This window comes from Emydura macquarii, unplaced genomic scaffold (genome assembly GCF_026122565.2).
Source record: "Emydura macquarii macquarii isolate MOO-44397 ecotype Brisbane River unplaced genomic scaffold, CSIRO-AGI_Emac_v2 contig_2308, whole genome shotgun sequence".
Classification (NCBI taxonomy): domain Eukaryota; kingdom Metazoa; phylum Chordata; order Testudines; family Chelidae; genus Emydura; species Emydura macquarii.
Genome location: NW_027132445.1, coordinates 642,802 through 663,262, shown reverse-complemented (window position 1 = coordinate 663,262; position 20,461 = coordinate 642,802). Strand labels below are relative to the sequence as shown.

Genomic DNA, 20,461 nt, shown 5'->3' with positions numbered 1-20,461 from the left:
TCTTCATTCATCAGTGTTTGCCATAACTCAACTTAATTTAATCTGCCCACTTAGGTTCCAATGCTGCAAACTACTGAATAAGCAAGGACCTTTCTGCCCACTCACAGCTCCACTGAATTCAAAGGGGTTCCAGGCGTCTACTCAAGTACAACAGCTTGTCAGATTGGGGAGTTATTAACAAATTGATTATCAAAAAGTCCAAGTCATTAAAAGATGAAGAAGAGCTCTGTGTAGCTCAAAGCTGATTTCTTTCACAACAGAGGTTGATAGTAATCTCACCCACCTTGTCTCTCTAATGTTAAATATAAGTAAGCCTAATACTGATCCTGTGGCAGCCCAAGACACCTCCCCATAATTCAACACATTGCTCTTTATCATTATCCTTTGCTTACAATCCATGGGTCACTGCTCATATCCAAACCCATTTTAATTCACATTGCATGTAGGAATTTGCAGGTAACAAACAAAATATTTAACTAAAGGCTACATATTATCTACTGCATAATCTTCTTACAATATTTTAGCAATTTTAGAGGCAAGAAGCCAAATTATGTTCTCAATAAAGTTGCACCGATGTAACAAAGATTAGCACTTGGCCCAAATATTCATGTTTATTCATTTTCAGTTACAAATATTGGACTAAACTTCCATAAATGAATACCAGTACATTCAACCAGAAATAGCTAAAGGCTAAAAAATAAGGAATCCGTAGCCTTTTTCTGATCTTATTAAAAATTGTGCAACTTTGATGTGTAAGCTACATAATACAAGTTTTACAAAATGAAGCTGGTTCCTTTATAAAACCAAACTCTGATCTGTTTAACATTAATGTTCAATCACAATTAATAAGATTTTACCTTCCTGTCTGTTGTTTTTTCTCTTCAGCCATTTTTCCACTGTCTCAGCACTTACACTTTCTGACACAAATTCATCCAGTACCTGGGGGTGAAGAGAAAGATAGGCCTTCACTTTTTCATCTGTCAAACCTGCAAAAGAGCAAGAGAGAATATTGACGGATTACCTTATTGTCACATTATTCTTTATGGTAATGCTTTCAAAACCCAATCTGGATCAGGGCTCCCAACTGTGCTAGGTGCTGTACAAATATAGATGTAGACATCGTTCCTGACCTGAAGCATTCACAATCTAAGATAAGAAGTGACATACAAAGAGTGGTAAAGTGGAAATGGATTCATTCCTGGAATATATTCATAAGGAGATGTATGGAAGAACACACAAAGGCTGTTGCGGGTGTTATGGAAGAAAAGTACAGGCAGAGAATCAAGTCTGGAATCACTGGTGCAAAGATGGTGGGGGCAGGCACAATAGGAGTCACGTATGCAGGACTGAAGGGCAATGGGGAAGCACTGGAGCAATTTCAGGGTCAGTATGGTCTACGCAACAGTTAAGCAAGAGGATCTTAGCAGATGCATTTTGTTGAACTGGAGAGAGGTGATCTGAGAGGAGGAAACTGCAATAGGTGGGGCATAAGGGCCTAACTGGGATTTTCTGAAGTAAGCACAGAGATTTTAGACATTATAAAGGAGCAACCAACAACCACTGGACACAGCCAAAGGGTCTGGGGTAAAGGGAAGTGAGAAGTCAAAGATCACCCCTGGGTTAAAGGGCTGAATGACAGGGTGGCTGGTGATAGTATTATCAGTAACACAGAAAAGGAGAGTAGAGATGGTTTTGAATGGGGGGGGAGGGGATCAATAGTTCCGTTTTGGCCCGGCTGAATTTAAGCTGACAGTAAGATATCCGGGATGATATAATTGGAGAGATAGGCTGAGATGCGGAGTTAGAGGGAGGAAGAGGGTCGTGGGTGAACTTGTGTCTTATACTGTGCCAAACTCAGAGCCATCACTTAAACAGCAACAATAGCAGTAATAACTACAACAACATGCAACATCAAAATGGAAAGGAAAAAAGGAAAAAAGTTACAAATGTAACTTTAGAAGCAGATGCAATATTCTAACAAACAGGCAACCAGTATTTTAGAAATTTAGTTTTCATGCTGAAATTATACTTAAGTAAATATCTTTACAATATCTGACAACAAGAAACCAGTGGTATGTATTTTAGAAAATGCAGGGCAACCAACAAGCCAAATCAGAAATTCTATGAAATTTCACAAACTCACAAACCTACTGTACCATTCAAAATTCCACTTAATGTAACTACTGACTTCAGGGATGTGCAAGTGAAATGGCGCTAAAATTTTTCAAGGAAGAACAGGAAACAAGTGTAACTGCCTTGAGAGAGTAAGATACATGTTTTTGCAAACTGAATGCAGAAGCATTAATTAGTTCTGCTGGGGACTGAAGTAACAATCGCAGTAACTCCTTAACTACTGCTTCTCCTCCAGAGTTGTGTGCACATAAACATATTTTCAGTGCAACTGCAAATTAACAACAGTTAGCAGAAGTAACAAAAAAGCAGATCAGGATTAGACAAACCTGAAACTCTCCCTAAAACAATGTTAAGTTCATTTTGAGAATATAGGCACAATACAAAAAACTGATGCTTTTTTCATATTTCTTGCTTAATACAGTGTTAGAATGCACTGAAAGACATCGTCAGTCAGTCAAGAGTATAAATTTTAATAATATTCTATAGTAATTTTAAAAATATTGTAGCTATTGTCTTTCAGAATGAAAATATTTGGCAACTAATATCAAAATACTAAAACACAGCATAGAGACAATTTTATACTTGTTCAGATTCACTACCAGTGAATGCTGGAGCTACTACACACCAACGCTAGCTCAACCACAGCAGACCTAGACATACCACTAGTGCCAAATTAGTGCACATTCTCAGTCCATCTATTCCATGTAGATTGCCTCCAGCAGCAATCAGTACCTGCCACAGCAAGGAATAGTTTCAAAGTACCAACATTCCATATTTGCATAATTTAAGTTAGGCCATTTAGTTAGGTGCTTGACTTTCATTAGTGACGAGCAGTCGGAACTCTCATTTACGTCAATGAGCAGCAGCAGCTGCGCAGCAACTCTGAAATTCAGGTTAATTCTTTGGATGCCTAAACTTAGGCAATCACATTTTAAATTTATACCATAATGCATCTACCATAATCCAGATGTGCATGGTCTGCATGGATTAAAAACTCTTTTCCAACTGGTGTAGATAATCAGCTCCATCTTGAAGAATTCAATTTGTTTACCTTTATATAATTTTTGTAACTGGCTGCACAGAGAAATACATAATAATATTTTGAGATATGAAGTCCTGGTATTTTAATAGGACCATATGGTTTTGATTTGAAAATATGTTTATAGTCATCATGTAGGATACACAAACATTTTGGAGATTCAGTTCAGTTAAGCATCAGAAAATTGTTTGAACTTACCCAAACCAATGTTGTCTAAAAATATGTCTGATAACTCATTAGAACAGTCTGTGTCGTAAGCTATCTGCTATTTCCAGGTTCTAGGCAGATTGCAGGTACAGAAAGAATAGCTTATTGCAGTACTCCTGCTTCCGGCCAAAACTAGGAAGTGAGAGGCATGTAAAAATGAAAAAAAAATTCACTTAACCTACAAGGTTTGCGTTTTAAGTGAAAGTTCAGGTCTCTTCTCATTTTATCTCACCTAGTCAGCTAATTCTTAAATTTACATTGCAACAGACTGTTAAAATTTTTTTTAACTGTGGCCCAGTCTTGTAAATCCTTACTTCTGGGTGTAGTCCTTATTCCTTGCCTTCCAAGAAAACGTACATGCAATTTAAACTTTTATAGGATCAAGCCTTATGTTAACACTTGCCATCATTCAGTAAAATGTCCACGTGAACTAAGAGCTTAAATCTACATTCCAAAGGTGTATCTGTAGCTTCAAAAATAATTTTGTCCCAAATGTCTTGCAACTTCAGTTATCCTGGCCTGAGGCTTCTTTTTTAGCATTATGGGGACACGAGTCTTTCATTCAACAGGAGAATTCCAGTAGTAACGCAAAAAGAGCACATCAACATTTGGCTAAACCATATATATCCAGTCTTAGCTTTTTTTCAGCATCAAACGATTAGAATAGAATAAATATAACAGAATTTAGAGCCTATAATTGCTGAAGTGAAAAAAAGTTGCAAGATTTATTACAAAAATAATAATTTGAAATAATTTTATTTGGAACATAAAACCGATATTTTATCTAGGTTACAATCTTTGGCCTTCGAGAGAAAAAATTGTTATAGCCACATTAAGAAACCATGTTTTAATCTTACAGATTTTAAACACTGTTCACTTAAGATAGCTAGAAAATGTATTTTTCTTTGTACACGAAGGCAAATAAAAGTGTTATAATATAATTTGACCATGGACAATGTTTCATAATTGCATTTAAACAGAGCTATTTTTTGGTGTAGATGGGGCTTTTTATGTCACAGGAATTTACAAGGCTCTCTTGTTGATCCCTCAGTACAATGGAACCATATTGCTAAATTAAAAGACAATAGTTAATCAATAAAAATATAATGTAAAGGATTATAAAATTAATACCAAAATCTGTGTTCCATACAATTTTCATGCAAATCTGACTTTTTTATAGGGCATTTAATTAGTTCAATAAAAAACAAAAGAGGAAGGAAGAATAGGAGAAGTCAATTTTTGCAATAAATCTCTCTTTAAATGAGGCAAAACCTTAATTATCAGTGCTCTTAAAATATCATTTTATGTAAAGTAAACTTAATGTATGTATTTTCATATTAAAATATTATTTTCAATGCTCTCTCTCCACCCCACCCAAAAAGAATTGTTTTCAGGAAATGAGAATGGTTCTTCTGACAGAAATTAATGAGCAACGTATGAGGTCCTTGGAGGAAACCCGTCAAAGAAGCCTCTTGCCTTATGCCAAGACTAAAAATGTTGCCCCTTTGCATCTGCTCCATCCAAGGCCAGGAAGTTTAATTTAAAAAATATTGTCCTTATAGACTGCCTAGGCATTGGTGCCAGATTAGAGAAACAGAGCATAAAGAGACTGCATACTTGAATGCACTGGACACAGTATCCACATGTAAATTAAATGAACTTTATTCACCCATATGAATTAGAACTTACACTTGAAGGTCTTTCGTAAGATACTCTTCAGTGGAACTAAGATTTCATGCAGTCAGAGGCAAAACTCTTATTGACTTCTGTGGAGCCAGGATTTCACTCCTGTTAGCAGTTCTGGCACTGAACATTTTAAAGCTATGTAAAAAGCATTTTACAGAAAACAGGTAGCACAGGATGCATTTTTAATTGTTTTTATAACTATACCTTCTAGCAAACAGCCCAAGCCAAGTGGTTCCTAATGACTTCTTTTAACATATCTCCAGAACTTTGGTTATATTTGATGAACTCTCAGAGCTTCTTAGACTAATTTTCTCCAAGGCTCTCGTACATTGCTCATTCTTTTCTGCCAGAAAAACCATTCTAGTTTCCTGAAAACAATTCTATCCTCTGACAATGCAGGGATAGTATCAAGAGGCACTATCACTCAGGAGACTTGAACTTGGACTGCTAATTTACTATATACAAAGCCAGAGAACACAGAAAGATTTGGAACAACTGATTCTTTTGGGAATTAAAAAGCGAAATTTGCATCTCAGCTGATCATTCAATCATTCCCCTTATGCATCTGACTTTGCCTTGCTGATTCACACATATCTGTTGAATGAATTGAATTAATTTAAAAAAAAAAATAAATAAATAAAACACAATGCAACTTTCTTCCAGCTCCCATTTTCCCTCTTTTTAGGTGATAATCCCATATTTTTGGTGCTGGTATCCGTTGCTGAAACCTGATAACCCCCTATTACATATGTGTTAACTATTTGTTCTGATTTTGTGATTAAACAACGATTACAGTAAGAATAAAACACAAAAAGGACACATGTATCAGATAAGTGCTTTCTTTCTTCATTTCCCTCAGATCAAACTGTAACCAGAGAGACTGTTCAGGGTCTGTGCTACGTCAGCAGCTACAAACTTCCTGACCGGAACATTTGTTTAGGTTCTCTTTGTGGAGCTCACTTAGAAATGTTCCCTTAGGCCAGGGCTCGACAAATTTGCTTCGAAGCTAGGAGCCAGCCCAAAAATTAGGGAGCCAGACAACATGGGCCGGAACACTGCAGCCGCTCTCCCCTCCCGGCCCTGCTCTTCTCCCACAACGTGGGCCCAGCAGCGCCCAGGCCAGAGCACAGCAGCCGCTCTCCCCTCCCAGCCTCACCCCTTTCCCACAACATGGGCCCAGCACCAGGGCGCCCTGGCCGGAGCATGGCAGCCGCTCCCCCAGAAAAAAACTAGGCGCCAGACTTAAATTTCTAGGCGCCATGGTGACCTGGCGCCCGGGGTTTGTTGAACCCTGCCTTAGGCCATGCCATCCAGTTAATAAAGTTAAATCATATGTGGGGAAAACATTAATCAGAAGGACACGACACCCCACCCCACCCCAGCCCCACGGCTAATGCTGTCTTGATAGTCACTGAACACTGTATAAATGACTATTTCACATGGGTTTTACACACTATTGGGCTATGTGTGTCATTCAGGTTAGCTTGTTTAGTCTATGGTCAGGATGATATTAACATTTTCGGAATCCTGTGAAAGGAAGTAGGGAGGAGACAGCATGGTTTTTACAATCTGCAACAGTGGTATTTATCACTGACAAGAGATAACCTCTGTTGGAATAGGTTGATCCAGTAGTGTTTGGGCAATAGCCATCAGGCAAAAGGGAAAGAAAAGGGATACAAAGATGTTTTTTCCTAATATTTTTCTATTTTAATTTGACGTGACTGTAGCCCAGTCATATAGCGACTATAAACATGTGGATGCCGTGTCCAGTGCATTTACGTGTACAGCCAAGATATGATCTGTTTCTCTAATCTGGCATCAATGCCTAGGCAGTCCATAAGAACAAATTTTTATTTATTTATTTATTTTAATTCAACTTCCTGGCCTTGGATGGAGCAGGTAAAGGGGCAACATTTTTAGATTTGACACAAGGCAACAGAAAAGGTTAATTCACCACTGAATTTAACATCACAATTGTCTTTATATTAAGGCAGACTTAAGGATGGATTCCCTCTTCTTCCGCTCTCTTTTTTTAAAAAACTAATTATAGAAAATCTGAGCACACATTTTTTTAAATAGTACCATTTAATGACATACTTTTGTATTCTGAGCACAAAAGTTGGAGCCAAAAATCTGAGTGCTAAATCTGCCTCGGCAATTTTCTTTTTCTTTCGCCTTAGGCCTGTCACTTAAAGTGCAGAACTTCAGTTTCCTCATCTAAAAAAGAGAGAGAAATCTCACAAAATCATTGTGATGATTAATTCACTATCTTTTGTAAAGTACTTTAAGATGAATAGCATTAAAAGTACATATTGTAACTACTAAGCATTAAAATTACTCTTTATTTCTGATTCCATCTTTCTACTGGCACTAGAACATTGGAGCCAATGGCATAACTAGAACTTAGGTTCTGTTGCTAGTAGTTGTACTACTATGTACTTTTAGGGAAAAAAAGAAAGTATGGTATGAATTTTAGTATGGTGAAAGGTTTGGTTTGCAAAAGACTGACAGTCCTAGAGAGCCTGATATTCTTCCCTTATCCACATGAAAGCCCAACATTTTAGCTCCCATTTTTCATTTGCAGTGACTTTAAGGTGAACCCCAAAACGGATTTTTGAACTCTCTCCTCAAAATTGGATTCTGCTTCATCTAGTATCCAGTGTTAGTAAATAATCCAGAGTTTCACTAAACCAAACAGCAAATCCATAAGAGAGTACATGCTGTTGGCAGTGATGAGAAAGATAATAAATACTGTACAAGAAAAACAAAGTGGACATCTTGTTGCAATTGGAAGTACTACATAAGTGGAATAGGTCCACAGAATCAGTTTCAATGCAACTCTAGTAGGTCTCCTGTGCAGTATAACCCTTTTCAAAACTGCAGTCCCTCACGGAATTTAAATAATTAATAAGATTTGATACAATGACCGTGAGCAAAAGCTTCAGTCACAGTGTGCTAAGCAATAGTTCACACACAGCCTTGAACATCGGAAGCCCTTTATTGAGATAGGAATGTTGGCCATAACACTGGAGCTATCTTTATACATTCTTTAAAAACGCAACATGAATCTTTAAATTTCACCCCAAAAAATCACGCACTCACAGAAAGAATCGTGGGTTAACATTTCATATGGAATACTGAACCTGTAAATACAGCCAAGATCTTCACACCAATACTGCAATGTTAGACGCAAAGGGCATTAGTGCAAAGAGTTTTTGAGACACCTGGAATCAGTAAAAACATGTTGCAAATGCAATGCAGATATTTCCACTTCAATCCAGTGACCAGAAAATAAAGAATAAAGCAAAGCCTGAGGCTAGAGCTTACAGAATAGGAAGACTAATGTAACAAATATATGGGCACTCTCCCAGTTGATAAACACAATGCTCATAATTTCTATGGTAGGATTTAGGAGAGACAGGAGTTCTAAATACTGTCATAGTCTTATATACAGCAGTCCTCTCAATATGCCTGCAAAATATTCCTTGGAAAATTAGTCTGTATGAACAATTTAGTTTGTCCAGTGCAAAACACTATCGCTCTAACTTAAAAGGGACATTGTATATTCAGCAAATATGACAAAGTATATCCTTTAGCAAGTAGTTGCCTTAAAAAGTAAGTTTACAGGTTTAAATTTAACTGCTTCATATGTAGATTTGAAAAAAGCAGTGACAACTGAGTATGAAACAGGATTTCTTTAAACTAATAGTGAAAGGGAAGTAGGATTTACAAAGAGAATGAAATCATCTTTCATTCCTGGCCCTACCGAAAATAAAAATCCTACTTTCATTTGGAATTTACAATGAAACAAAAAATAATACAGAAATTAATTTTTGCTATTAACTGTTCTATAAGCCATATACAAAATTAATTCCTTAGACATTTTATTAGTTTCATTTTTCATTAAGAGACCAATTCTGGGATTCTTAGACACATTGTGTTACTCTGCTCTGGGAGTAGCTTCATTTAACTCAATGTAATGTACTACTCACTTTCACCATGAATAGGTGGAAGAACTGGGCTCATAGCTACACTTTAAAAATCTGCTGTGTTTGGCACCAAAAGAAAGTCACGGCCTTGCAAGCTCTCACAATTTTATCACAAATCTTGAGATACTTGATCTGTACAAAAGGCACCAGCTAAGGGAGCCATCCATGTGATTATGTGAGAATCTTTTTTTTTTTTTTTTTTTTTTTAAATAAAAGATAAGTTTCTAGCCCTCCTGGCTGTCGAGAAAAGCATGAAAACATGAAACCTAAAGGCTCAAACACCATGAAGCAAATAAAAACAACTCCAAATTTATAATTTTTAAAATCTCATGATTTTTAAGCCAGTCTCATGATTGGGGGGAGGGAGGCGAGGAGACGGAGACGGACGACTGACTCTCAATTTTTCCACAACTGTTGTTGAAAACACTGAAGTCACTGCTTTCCCTCAAAGCCCTTCTGCACCATGCTCGCTGGTGGTATACTTGCTGGTCTAGATATGCCAATCACTTTAATATCCATTGCAAGAGAGACCACTAAGAAATTAAGTGGATTTTTAAGTATAGACCAACAATAATGGGAAAAAAAGAAGCTTCAAATGTTACAACCTCTTTTCAAAAAAACAAACAAAGAAAAAAACCCTTCTGTTGCCAAAAAGTTGGTTTTGCTCTAACTTAGATGGACCACTGCACTATATTTGACATGGACAAAATCATCACTTCTCCATACAATTACGACTGATTTTGTACCAAGCATAAACTTTAGCAAACAAAAGAAAGAAACACATTATGCTAGACCACAGAATAGAAAACAACCTTACCGCAAATAAAGGTACAAATTTTGTAATATCAAAATAAATCCTTTCATTTGAACCTTGAAAATGATGAACAGAGATGTATAACAGCACTTGCTACAAATGAGCATTTGAACTGGAATGTCATAGTTGTACACTGAGATCTTTGAAATAAAAAATTCTCAAATTAATAGAGCAAGGAAATCTAAATGCATTTTTGCACCCATCTTCATTCCTGAATAATGTAAAGAGTCCAGCCCTATGCCCACCCTACACAAAAATCACCTCAGGGTATCTCACTACAGAACTTTGTAACTGTTATTTGTACTCATTCTTGAAGGCATTCAAGGCATGTGTGTACATTGCTTCATTTGGATTAAACACTGATCCCATTAAATCAATCCCTTCTTTGTTCAAAACATCAGGATTCAAAACCACAGGCATAGTCAGTTTTGGAATATTCTTTTGCAGTCAGACTTTTTATCTTAATCCATTTAAGTATACAGGAATGTAATGCAATAGAGTGCCCAAATGGCATGATACCTAACATTACTCATTTGGCAAAACTGTAATTGTCAATTGTTGGATCTCCTCTTTTGTTTAACTGCCATTCAGGCTCTCTCTTTTCCTTCCTTCTACCCAACCCACCATGATTATCCCAAGCCTAAATTGGCGGGAAAAAATAATCATAAGAACAGCAAACTGAGTCATTTCTATATTAATAATAGATAAAAATATTATAGTAGTAATAGATAAAGATATTATAGTGCACATAAAGATACAACAGTGAAAAGGAATGGTATAAAAAAATCTAACGTTGTCTTTAGAGTTTAAAAAATAAATGTAGGTGTTTCACACATCTGATATAATTCACAAATATATTTGTATATCTGTAGGAACATTTTAAAATATTTAATCTAGTTGTGGAGAATCGTAGGACTCGAAGGGACCTCAAGAGGTTATCTAGTCCAGTTGCTTGTATTTATGGCAAGACTAAGTATCATCTAGTGCAGATCATCCTTGACAGGTGTTTTTCTATAATCTGCTCTTAAAAATCAGCAATGGAGATTCCACAACTTCCCTGGACAATTTATTCCAGTGCTTAACTACCTTGACACTTAGGAAGTTTTTCCTAATGTCCAACATAAACCGCCCTTGCTGCGATTTAAGCAACTGTTTCTTGTCCTATCCTCAGAGGTTAAGGAGAACAATTTCTCTCTCTCATCCTTGTAACAATCTTTCATGTCTTTGAAAACTTATGTCCCCGCTCAGTCTTCTCTTCTCCAGACTAAATAAACTTTTGGTTTTTTCCCCTCAATCTTCCCTCACTTGTCATGTTTTCTAGACCTTTAATCATTTTTGTTGCTCTTCTCTGGACTTTCTGCAATTTGTCCACATCTTTCCTGAAATGTGGCACCAAGAAATGATACAATACTACAACTGAGGCCTAGTCAGCATGAAGTAGAGCAGAAGAATTACTTCATGTCTTGCTTACAACACTTCTGCTAATTCATCCCAGAATGATGTTTGCTTTGTTTGCAATAGTGTTACACTGTTGACTCATATTTAGCTTGTGATTCACTATGACTCTCAGACCCCTTTCCTCGGTACTCCTTGCTGGGCAGTAATGTCCCATTTTGTATGTGTGCAACTGATTGTTCCTTCCTCGGTGGAGTACTTTGCATTTATCGCTATTGAATTTCATCCTATTTACTTCAGTCCATATCCCCAGTTTGTCCAGATCATTTTGTATTTTAATCCTATCCTCCAAAGCACTTGCAACTCATCCCAGCTTGGTATCATCCACAAACTTTGTAAGTGTACTCTATGCCATTATCTAAATCATTGATGAAGATATTGAACAGAACTGGACCCAGAACTGATCCTTGCAGGACCCCAAACAATATGGCCTTCCAGCTTGACTGTGAACCAGTGATAACTACTCTCTGGGAATGGTTTTCCAGCCACTTATGAATCCACCTGACAGTATGTCCATCTAGATTGTATTTCCCTAGTTTGTTTATGAGAAAGTCATGCAAGACAGTATCAAAAGTCTTACTAAAGTCAAGATATAACACATCTACCACTTCCTCCTTATTCACAAGGCTTGTTACCCTGCCAAAGAAAGCTATCAGGTTGGTTTGACAAGATTTGTTCTTGACAAATCCATGCTGACTGCTACTTATCAGAAGGGACTCTGTTAACATTTATCATACAATTTCAAGTTAAGTGAAGTTGTGTGAAAGGGAATATTGTTGGACAAAGATCAAAGACATATGTTGCTGAGTGCAAGTAGATACGGAGGCTTTGACTCCTGGACAGACTCTACCCAGACTGCTTGTTCAGAACTTTGGGGGATTGAACTAGAAGGGTTGTTGGTTGTCTCCTGACTGAGCAGGATCACAGAGAGGGCTGGAGAGCTAGACTATGGTCAGGAAGGGAAGAACTGCTGGGCTGTCATAAGATTAGGTTTTCCCTCTGGGAATAAGTAGTAAAAGGGTTATGAATGCTACTGTTATGTTTATTCTGGTTAACCAAAAATTTAGTGGTTTTTGAAACCCAGAAGTTAGAGGCATCTTTAAGGCCCTTCAAAATAAACTTAGAAAAAGCAGCTAGAATGGCCCCTTGTTCACATGCAAGTGTCCTGGGAGGAAGCTTCGGACAGGTTAAAGGGCCATACTAGTGACCCAGAAATACCACTGTTGGACAAGGGGCATGCTCAGGAAGAGGCAGGTCATGACACTAGTTATATCCACCTCAAAGTACTGCATGGTTCTGTAAACTGTGTATGTATAGGGCACTCCATTTCATCCACCACCAAAATGCCTTCTCAGAAGTGGAATATGGTAGTTAATAAAAGGATTCCAGCAGCGCTACACAACAGTTTTAGAAGGAGAAAATAAAGAATACCTCATCCAATTAAAGCAACAAAGAAATGTAGGCAGGCAGAACACTAGTAATCATACTGGAATTTGGCCAGGATTGCAGGGTTCAAGTCCCTTACTCTTGTGAAAAGTGTCTTAAGGAACTTTAATGATGATGGGATGGAGGGCTTGATCCCACAATCTGAGCAACTCCTGGAGGGGCTGAGCACCCTCTACTCCTATTGACTTTAATTAAAGTACAGTGCACTGGGCACCTCCAGCAACTGCTCACTTTCTTTCAAGGATATAGCCCGAGAAGTGGTTAGGCCCTGTCCATCTGTCTGTCCATCAAGTTTCATTTTTATTAACTAGGGCAGTGGTTCTTAACCTTTCCAAACTACTGTACCCCTGAAGCCTGAGTCCCACCCCCACGGGGCTGAGGCATGTAATTTAGTTTCATGGTGCCCCTGTGGCTCCAGGCAATTGCCTTTCTTGCCACCCCCAATACCAGATCTGCACTTGCGACCCCTCTAAGCCCCCAGGTTAAGAAACACTGAACTAGGGTAACAAAGGTCTGTTCTTTTAGCATGGGCATTACATGCTTGTTCAATGGGGTGAACAACCCCCCGCCCAGTTTTTAACATTCAGTTTTCAATAAAGAAAAACATTAATACAGAATTGAAAATATATGTATTATGCAACACTGCAATACACATATACTGTTATTCTATAATATTGTCCATCAGTTAACGCATAGTTTCTCAAACTGTGGTACACGTACCCCTGGGGGTTCACGAGACACAGGCAGGGGGTACGCGGGGAAAAACAGAGTGAAGGGGAGGCAGGCAGCAGCTGCCACAGTCCCAGGAAGCTGGGCTGCAGCCGTCCACTTTCCGCCCTGTCACAGCTGGGAAGCGGGTGGCAGCCGCTAGCTTCTGGGGCAAGTGGGCAGCAGCCCTCCGCTTCCCGCCGGGTCCAAGCTCCCAGGTGGGAGTCTGGTGGCAACCTCCTGAGTCTCATGAGCTGGCCTCATAGCTGGGTGGCAGCCACCCGTGCCCCAACTCCAAGCCGAGGGACAGCCTCCAGCACCCCGGCTTGAAGACGGGCAGCAGCCGCCTTTCCATATCCCTGGGTCTCAGCCCGCGCAGAAGCCTCCTCTGCCCCAGCTCGGATTGGGTGGCAGTCGCCCACATCCTGGGCTGGCAGCCAGGCAGCAGCCACCTGCAGCTTGCCCAGGTGGCAGCCCCCCTCCATGGCTCAAAGCCCAGTACCCAGAAAACTTGTCAATTTCACTGCTCTAGTTGAGCAGTGAAATTGACAACTATGACAGCCCCAGATTTCACCAGTTACTCTCTCTTGCCCTCCTTTCCTGTCTCTCTCTCACCCCTTCTTCCTCTCAAATCTATGGCATAAAATTTGGCACGGTGCTTTACATTCCCCAGCATTGGCATGCCACTCAAAGTCTCCTAGCTTTGGCCAACGTCTCCTCTAACCCAGGTACATACTTGAGTTGCGCACCCCTGGTGTAAAGCTGGTAACCCTACCCACACTAGATCTGACATCTGTCATATCACGGCCTTATATGCTCAGCTCTTCTTCCAACATATGTCTCACATTAGTCTGTAAACATAAAATCCTGTGGAAAATTGAGTATTGGGGCTCTTATTAAAATTTTCAGAAGTTAGGGGGTACTTGCTACTTAAAAGGTTGAGAAACACTGAGTTAACGTACACCTATTTGATAAAACTGTGAACATTAATGTTATGTCCTGAGAACAGGTCCACTGCATTTCTAACCAGAACTTTAGAACAACCTTAAAGACTCCATAACAAGTCTTAGTCTGCACCCAAGTGCATGCTGGGATGGAAATTTGGGTATTTAGTTAGTACTATGCAAGAAGCTCATAGAATGAATGTACTAACAGCTTCAGATTTTAATCAAACTAATATCAGAGATTTGCCTGAAGAATAAACTAAATATTCCCTTAGAATTAATGCTAAAGGTGATTACCAACATTTTTAATAAAGAAGTTTCAACATTCCTATAAGTAGCAGAATTAACAACAAAACTATAATGAATATTTCACTACAGTTTTAAAGTAATTTGTCCTTTTTTTTCTTCTCTTGTGTAGATTCTTGAAAGTATCTTCTATTACACAAGCTCCCATCCAATATGCTCTGTGCTACAAATGTCTAAATTAACATCAATCAGTGCTGAAGCACGGCTCAGGTGTACCTGATTATAAATTAGGTAACTAATCCAAAATCCAAACCTAAGTAAATTCCATAAAATAAATTAATAAATCAGGTTGCGAAATGAATTATTCAAACGTCAAGAAATGCCAAAAGTAAGGATGCCATCTTAACCCTGCCTTTGGGTGTCTGCTTTATTATTAAGGATACAACTATGTAATGGAGGTCACGGATTCCAAAACTTTTCGGAACCTCCGTGACTTCTTCCGGGGCAGGGCTGGAGCAGTGGCCACCCCTTGGGCCACCAAAGCAATGGCCCCCAGCCTGCCAGAGCAGCGGCGCGGGTTGGGTTATACCTTTTTGGGCTTGGGCAACAGCGGTCAGCCCCTGCTCCAGGAGCAGCGGTGGGCTGGAGCAGCTGCAAGCCCTGGCAGCACTTCGTTTGTCCCACTTTCCCCTGAGTATTTTTAGTAAACGTCGGGGATAGGACCTGGGCTTCTGTGAATTTTTGTTCATTGCCTGTGACCCGTCCCTGATATTTACTAAAAAATACCCATGACAGCATCTTAATCTTAATTATGATACATTCCTTAAATACACATTATTTCTCCTACAATATAATTTATTATACAAACAATATTTTCTTCAATGCTAGGCCTGATCCTGCAACATTTACATATTTGAATAATCCCACTGGTCTCAATATTAATCTCATCTATAATCAAGTACTACAGTAATTTTTTATATTCATGATTAGAATTCTAGTTACATTAGCCGGAAGCTAATAATTTGCCCGATGAAATCCATTCTGAATGCTACTAAAATGTGTCTATGTGAAACTTCAGACAATGTGTTTCAGAGAACAAGTTGGAATCAGAGGTATTTACTTATGAAAGAAGCAAACAGTTGCATGTTCAGGTAGTTTACCTGGAACACCCAGAAAATCATCATCATGATAGAATCCTCTTGTGCAACAGTTAACATAATACATTTATGCAAAATAATCTATTGCATAGCAATGAGACAGTGCACCTGTTTGTTTTCCACTTTGGTGGTATCAGGTGCCCATTTACAGCAGCGTACTATAGCTCTACATTTCATTTTAATTGCTTCCATCCTTCAATGTATATTTTCAGAGAAAAATAAAGGCAAAGAGCACTAAGGAAGGAGAAAATATAAAAATAGGGAAACCTATCATTAATGGAATTTAGTGAGAAATCTAACACGACTTCGTCAGGAAATGTTTGATCTGTTTCATGAAAATCTAGCTCTTCTAAAACAAACAGTACTCCTCTAATTACATATCATGTTTCTGGTAACTGAGGCTAAATTAAAAATCATAGCCTTTTGTTAACGCTTCATGAGATATAAAGTAATATACATCTAAATATCTTCAGCTTTGACTTTCTCAGATCTTGAAAGTTTGGCAGGCATAATCTTGCTTAGTACTTGAATGGGAGATCTCATTGGAATACCCGGGTCCCAGCAGGAAGGTGTGCTAAAGCTCTGGAAGGTGACATTCTTCCATCTGAGTCTGACCTTAGGCCTGGTGTTCATAAATTCATAGCTTTTAAAGCCAAAAGGAAGGTACTATTATGATTATCTAGTCTGATCTCCTGCCTATCACAGGCCATGGAACTTCAACCAGTAATTTGTGCATCAAGCTCAATAATTTGTGTTTGATTTAGAGGATATCTTTTAGAAAGACATCCACTCTCGAATTCAAGAGTTGTAAAGGTATCTATAAACTATAAGACATGTAACCTTCTGACACTCTCTTCAAGAGACTGAGTAGATTGAATTCCTTAAACTGAATTTCCTTAAAGGGGCATTATATTACTTGGGATCACATGAGATTTATAAAACAAACCTGGATCATTCACGTTCATTATCATATAGTAGATTCTGAGGAGCTTGGGCCTGCAGTTCTAACTAAGGATGTGTGAATAGCAATGTAGACCAAAGTACTGTGCTGTAACCCCTCCACGTGGATGCTGCGGGCATGAACTTAAAGGTCCCAAGTTTGCACTAATGTAGCTCTTAAGAGGACTACACTAGTGCAGACTTTGGACATTTAAATTCATGCCCGCAGCATCCACATGAAGGAGTTGCAGCACAGCACTTTGGTGAGCACTGATATTCACACCCTCATAGTCTCAACTGTGGGACAGTGTAGACATGCCCTCATTGCACGGCAAGCCAGCATGTAAATCTACAGCCCGCCCACTAAGACATCACGTGCAGCCTATTCCCACACACCAAAATTTCCATATTGTGTTTTGTCCTAACAGCAGTAGGTCGAAGTGCACTATGAAATTTTTAGTGTATGGTAGGAGCAATTTTGTGTACTTCAGACTAGTACATTGCACATTTGCCATGCAGAAAGTCTCCGTATAGACAAGCCCTCTGTGAGTAACCCCAGTATCTTGACCAAACTCTAGCAGAGATAACTGAAAACCCAATTCTTAAAAAATAAAATATCTGGCTTCCACACAACAGATGTTGCCAAAAATTGACTTGTATGGCATGGACTCCAGCTGTACAGCAGTTTTTGCCAAGTCTGACTCTTAAACATTAAAGTTGCTCATGTCAGAGAATTTAATAGCACATTCACTGCTCTGAAAACTACTTCCACTATTTTGCCTCAATACTGCTGCAAAATACAGATACAGCGTGTCTCTCTCTAGATCCAATGTAGTTCTTGATTGACATTATAAATAAAAAATTACCAGTCAAATTCTTCTGTGGGGGGAAAAAAATCCCACCTTCAGACTAATTAAGCTTTGAAAGTTAGGCACTGACTCCATCAAACTGTCAGAATAAAGTTAGAAATTCCAATTTATTTAAAACAAGATAAATGAAGAACAGTATTTTCTTTTTTCAACACCTCACTCTTCAGATGTGCAAGTGAATGGCATGAGAGAGAACTCTTCAAAGATGCTAATTCTGCTCAATTTTATGGAGATAGATATAATGATATCTCCATGTCAGTAAAATATGGCCAAGAAAGAGCAGCATAATTTAAGATATTTCAATAAACACTGCTAAAGTGAAAGATGATTTAAAGTGACAATTAAATATGGTGTTAAGTTTACTTTTACATTACAATAAGGCTAAGTTGCACAACCCTTACTCATATCAGCGAGCACTTTCTCAACTCGATTATTCCCACTGACGTCAATACACTTATGTGGGTAAACGCTCACCAACATGATCAGGTGTTATGCAACAGAGCCCCAACCATCATTCCACACATTGGTTCAGACTTTATTTCTCCGCCAAAAGTTGCGGCTGGATAGTACTTACGATATTACTTCATTAAATCATGACAATACAAGAAACTCTTCTCATGCACAAAATATGGTTATAGAATTGTTTAACAGCAAACTACAAATTATGGGCCCAATCCAGCTCAAGCTGAAATCAACGTGAAACTTTCTACTGATTTGGATGGAAGCAAAATGGGATCATAAACATAAATACACTTAAAAGATCCACAGTAATTTGAGTGTTTACTATTTGTTCTTAAGATAAAATAGTGGAAGATAAAAGGAAATATGAACAAGCAAACTATGGCTATATGCTGAACATCAGTGTGCAAATTCAAGAGATACACGAAGGCTGTAGCTATTAGAATATGAACAACAGTTTTAAGTTTGAAAAATGAAAATTGTTGATAATCTTAATATTTAATAGCTTGTTAGTGCCCTTCATCACAAAGGCATCATATGAACTATGGGAATTATCCTGCCATCTTTAACCTTTACAAAATTCCCATGGAATTCAGTGTGCTATTATTTTCTCAGGCCCTGAAATATTAAAAAAGAATTTTGCAGCACTGTTACTCCCATATTTGATGCTATGCAAAATTAATAAATTCAGATAAAATTACAGGAAATGCAATTCAAAAAGTTTTCATTAAGAATATACACAGTTCACTTTTCAATAGATTAAATATATTACAAATAATATGCAGTGCAGTGGTGCCATAAGTGTATTAACAAATTACACATTCCAGCATTTGTAATTCTTTTTGACAGAAACAAAATGAAAAGTTTAAGTTATGGTAACATCAAATCAAGAACTGGGTGGTTTGCTTGTTACAGGAATGAAAACTTGAGAATGCCTGGACTAGGTTTTACAGACCTGATGTTTACACCACTACAAAGCACTACAAGCTGACAATAGGTAGATGGAGAGTGTCCCAAGACCTTTGCTTATTGTACAGGAATCTGCTCATTTACTGTTCCCTCATCAGCCTATTCATGCCTTGTTCACCTCCTGCCATGACTACAGAAATGCATCATACTTAGGCGTGATGCCTTCGCCACTTAGGAGACACCAAATAGCACAGAACACTGTCGCGCATCTTCTCAGCAACATGGGTTACCATGAGCATATTAAATCTGTCCTCCACTCTCTACAATGGCTTCCCATGGAATAGCAAAATCAAGTTCACTGTCTTAATCCTCATCTTCAGGATGCTCCATTGCGGCTTGCATCCAGCATATCTAAAAGACCACCTAAGTCTCCAACATGTGGCAAACAACTTTACTCCTGCAGCACAACGGAACTCGCTACAGTAAGAGTCAACCTCGTCTGTGCGGAAGACAGAACTCTCTCAGGGGCCAGTGTGAGGCTATATGGAATGCCCTCCTCAGGAACAAAGGACCATCACAAACCTCACCAAAGGGGCTAGGTGCATTTCTTTGACTTTGCCTTCTCTAATATATGTACATTCAAACAAGAACTAAAAACAAAAACACCCTGCCAAATATGATACTCCAATGAATGCACTTCTCCTGGAGAGAGAATGAGAGAACAAACACCACATGACAGATGTTAGTTATGTCATTTAATGCTCAGATACTACAGGGATGACAGTAGTATAAGAACCTGTATAGAATAGAATAGAATCACCTCCCCATCCTCCATTTCTCCTCCCTTTTGTTTATCTTATCCAATTGTGGCATATTGTCATAGCCTAAATTGTGACTCCTTTGGGGAAGGATGTCTTTTTAATTGCACGTCTGTACAGTGCCTAGCACAAAATCAATGATATACCTGAGATACATGGATGATATTTTCCTCTTCTGGACAGACAACCTAAACTCCCTCATAGATTTCCACCACAATTTCAGCAACCACCCCCCATTCATCGAACTCTCCCTAGAACACTCCCACACCAGTATCAACTTCCTGGACACTACGAACAGCTTCAACAATGGAACCCTACAGTCAACTGTATATATAAGACACCCACTGATCACCGCACTTACCTTCACAGATCCAGTAACCATCCCAAACACACCAAGAAATTTGTTATCTACAGCCAGACACTCAGATACCACAGAACATGCTCCAAGGAGAAAGTCTGGGATACACACCTTAACACGCTTAAAACTACCTTCATCAAACAGGGATACTCCACCAGAAAAGTAGATCACATCATCGAATGGGCCACCCTAATTCCCTGCAAGAACCTGCTTCAATGGGTGTGCGAGGGGTGGACCCACTGACTGCACTCCTTAGTTGTCACCTACCACCCAACACTGGAACCC

General features: G+C 38.6%; 1 protein-coding gene across 2 annotated transcripts in view; it reads right to left on the bottom strand.

Annotated features, from left to right (window-relative positions):
• The window catches only part of PDE10A (phosphodiesterase 10A), a 279,406-nt gene that overhangs the window by 150,710 nt on the left and 108,235 nt on the right, over positions 1-20,461 (bottom strand). For both annotated transcript variants that reach the window (XM_067560784.1, XM_067560785.1), the window contains one exon: positions 858-986. In XM_067560784.1, coding sequence (XP_067416885.1) covers positions 858-986 — 129 coding nt within the window. The remainder of the gene's footprint in view (positions 1-857; positions 987-20,461) is intronic.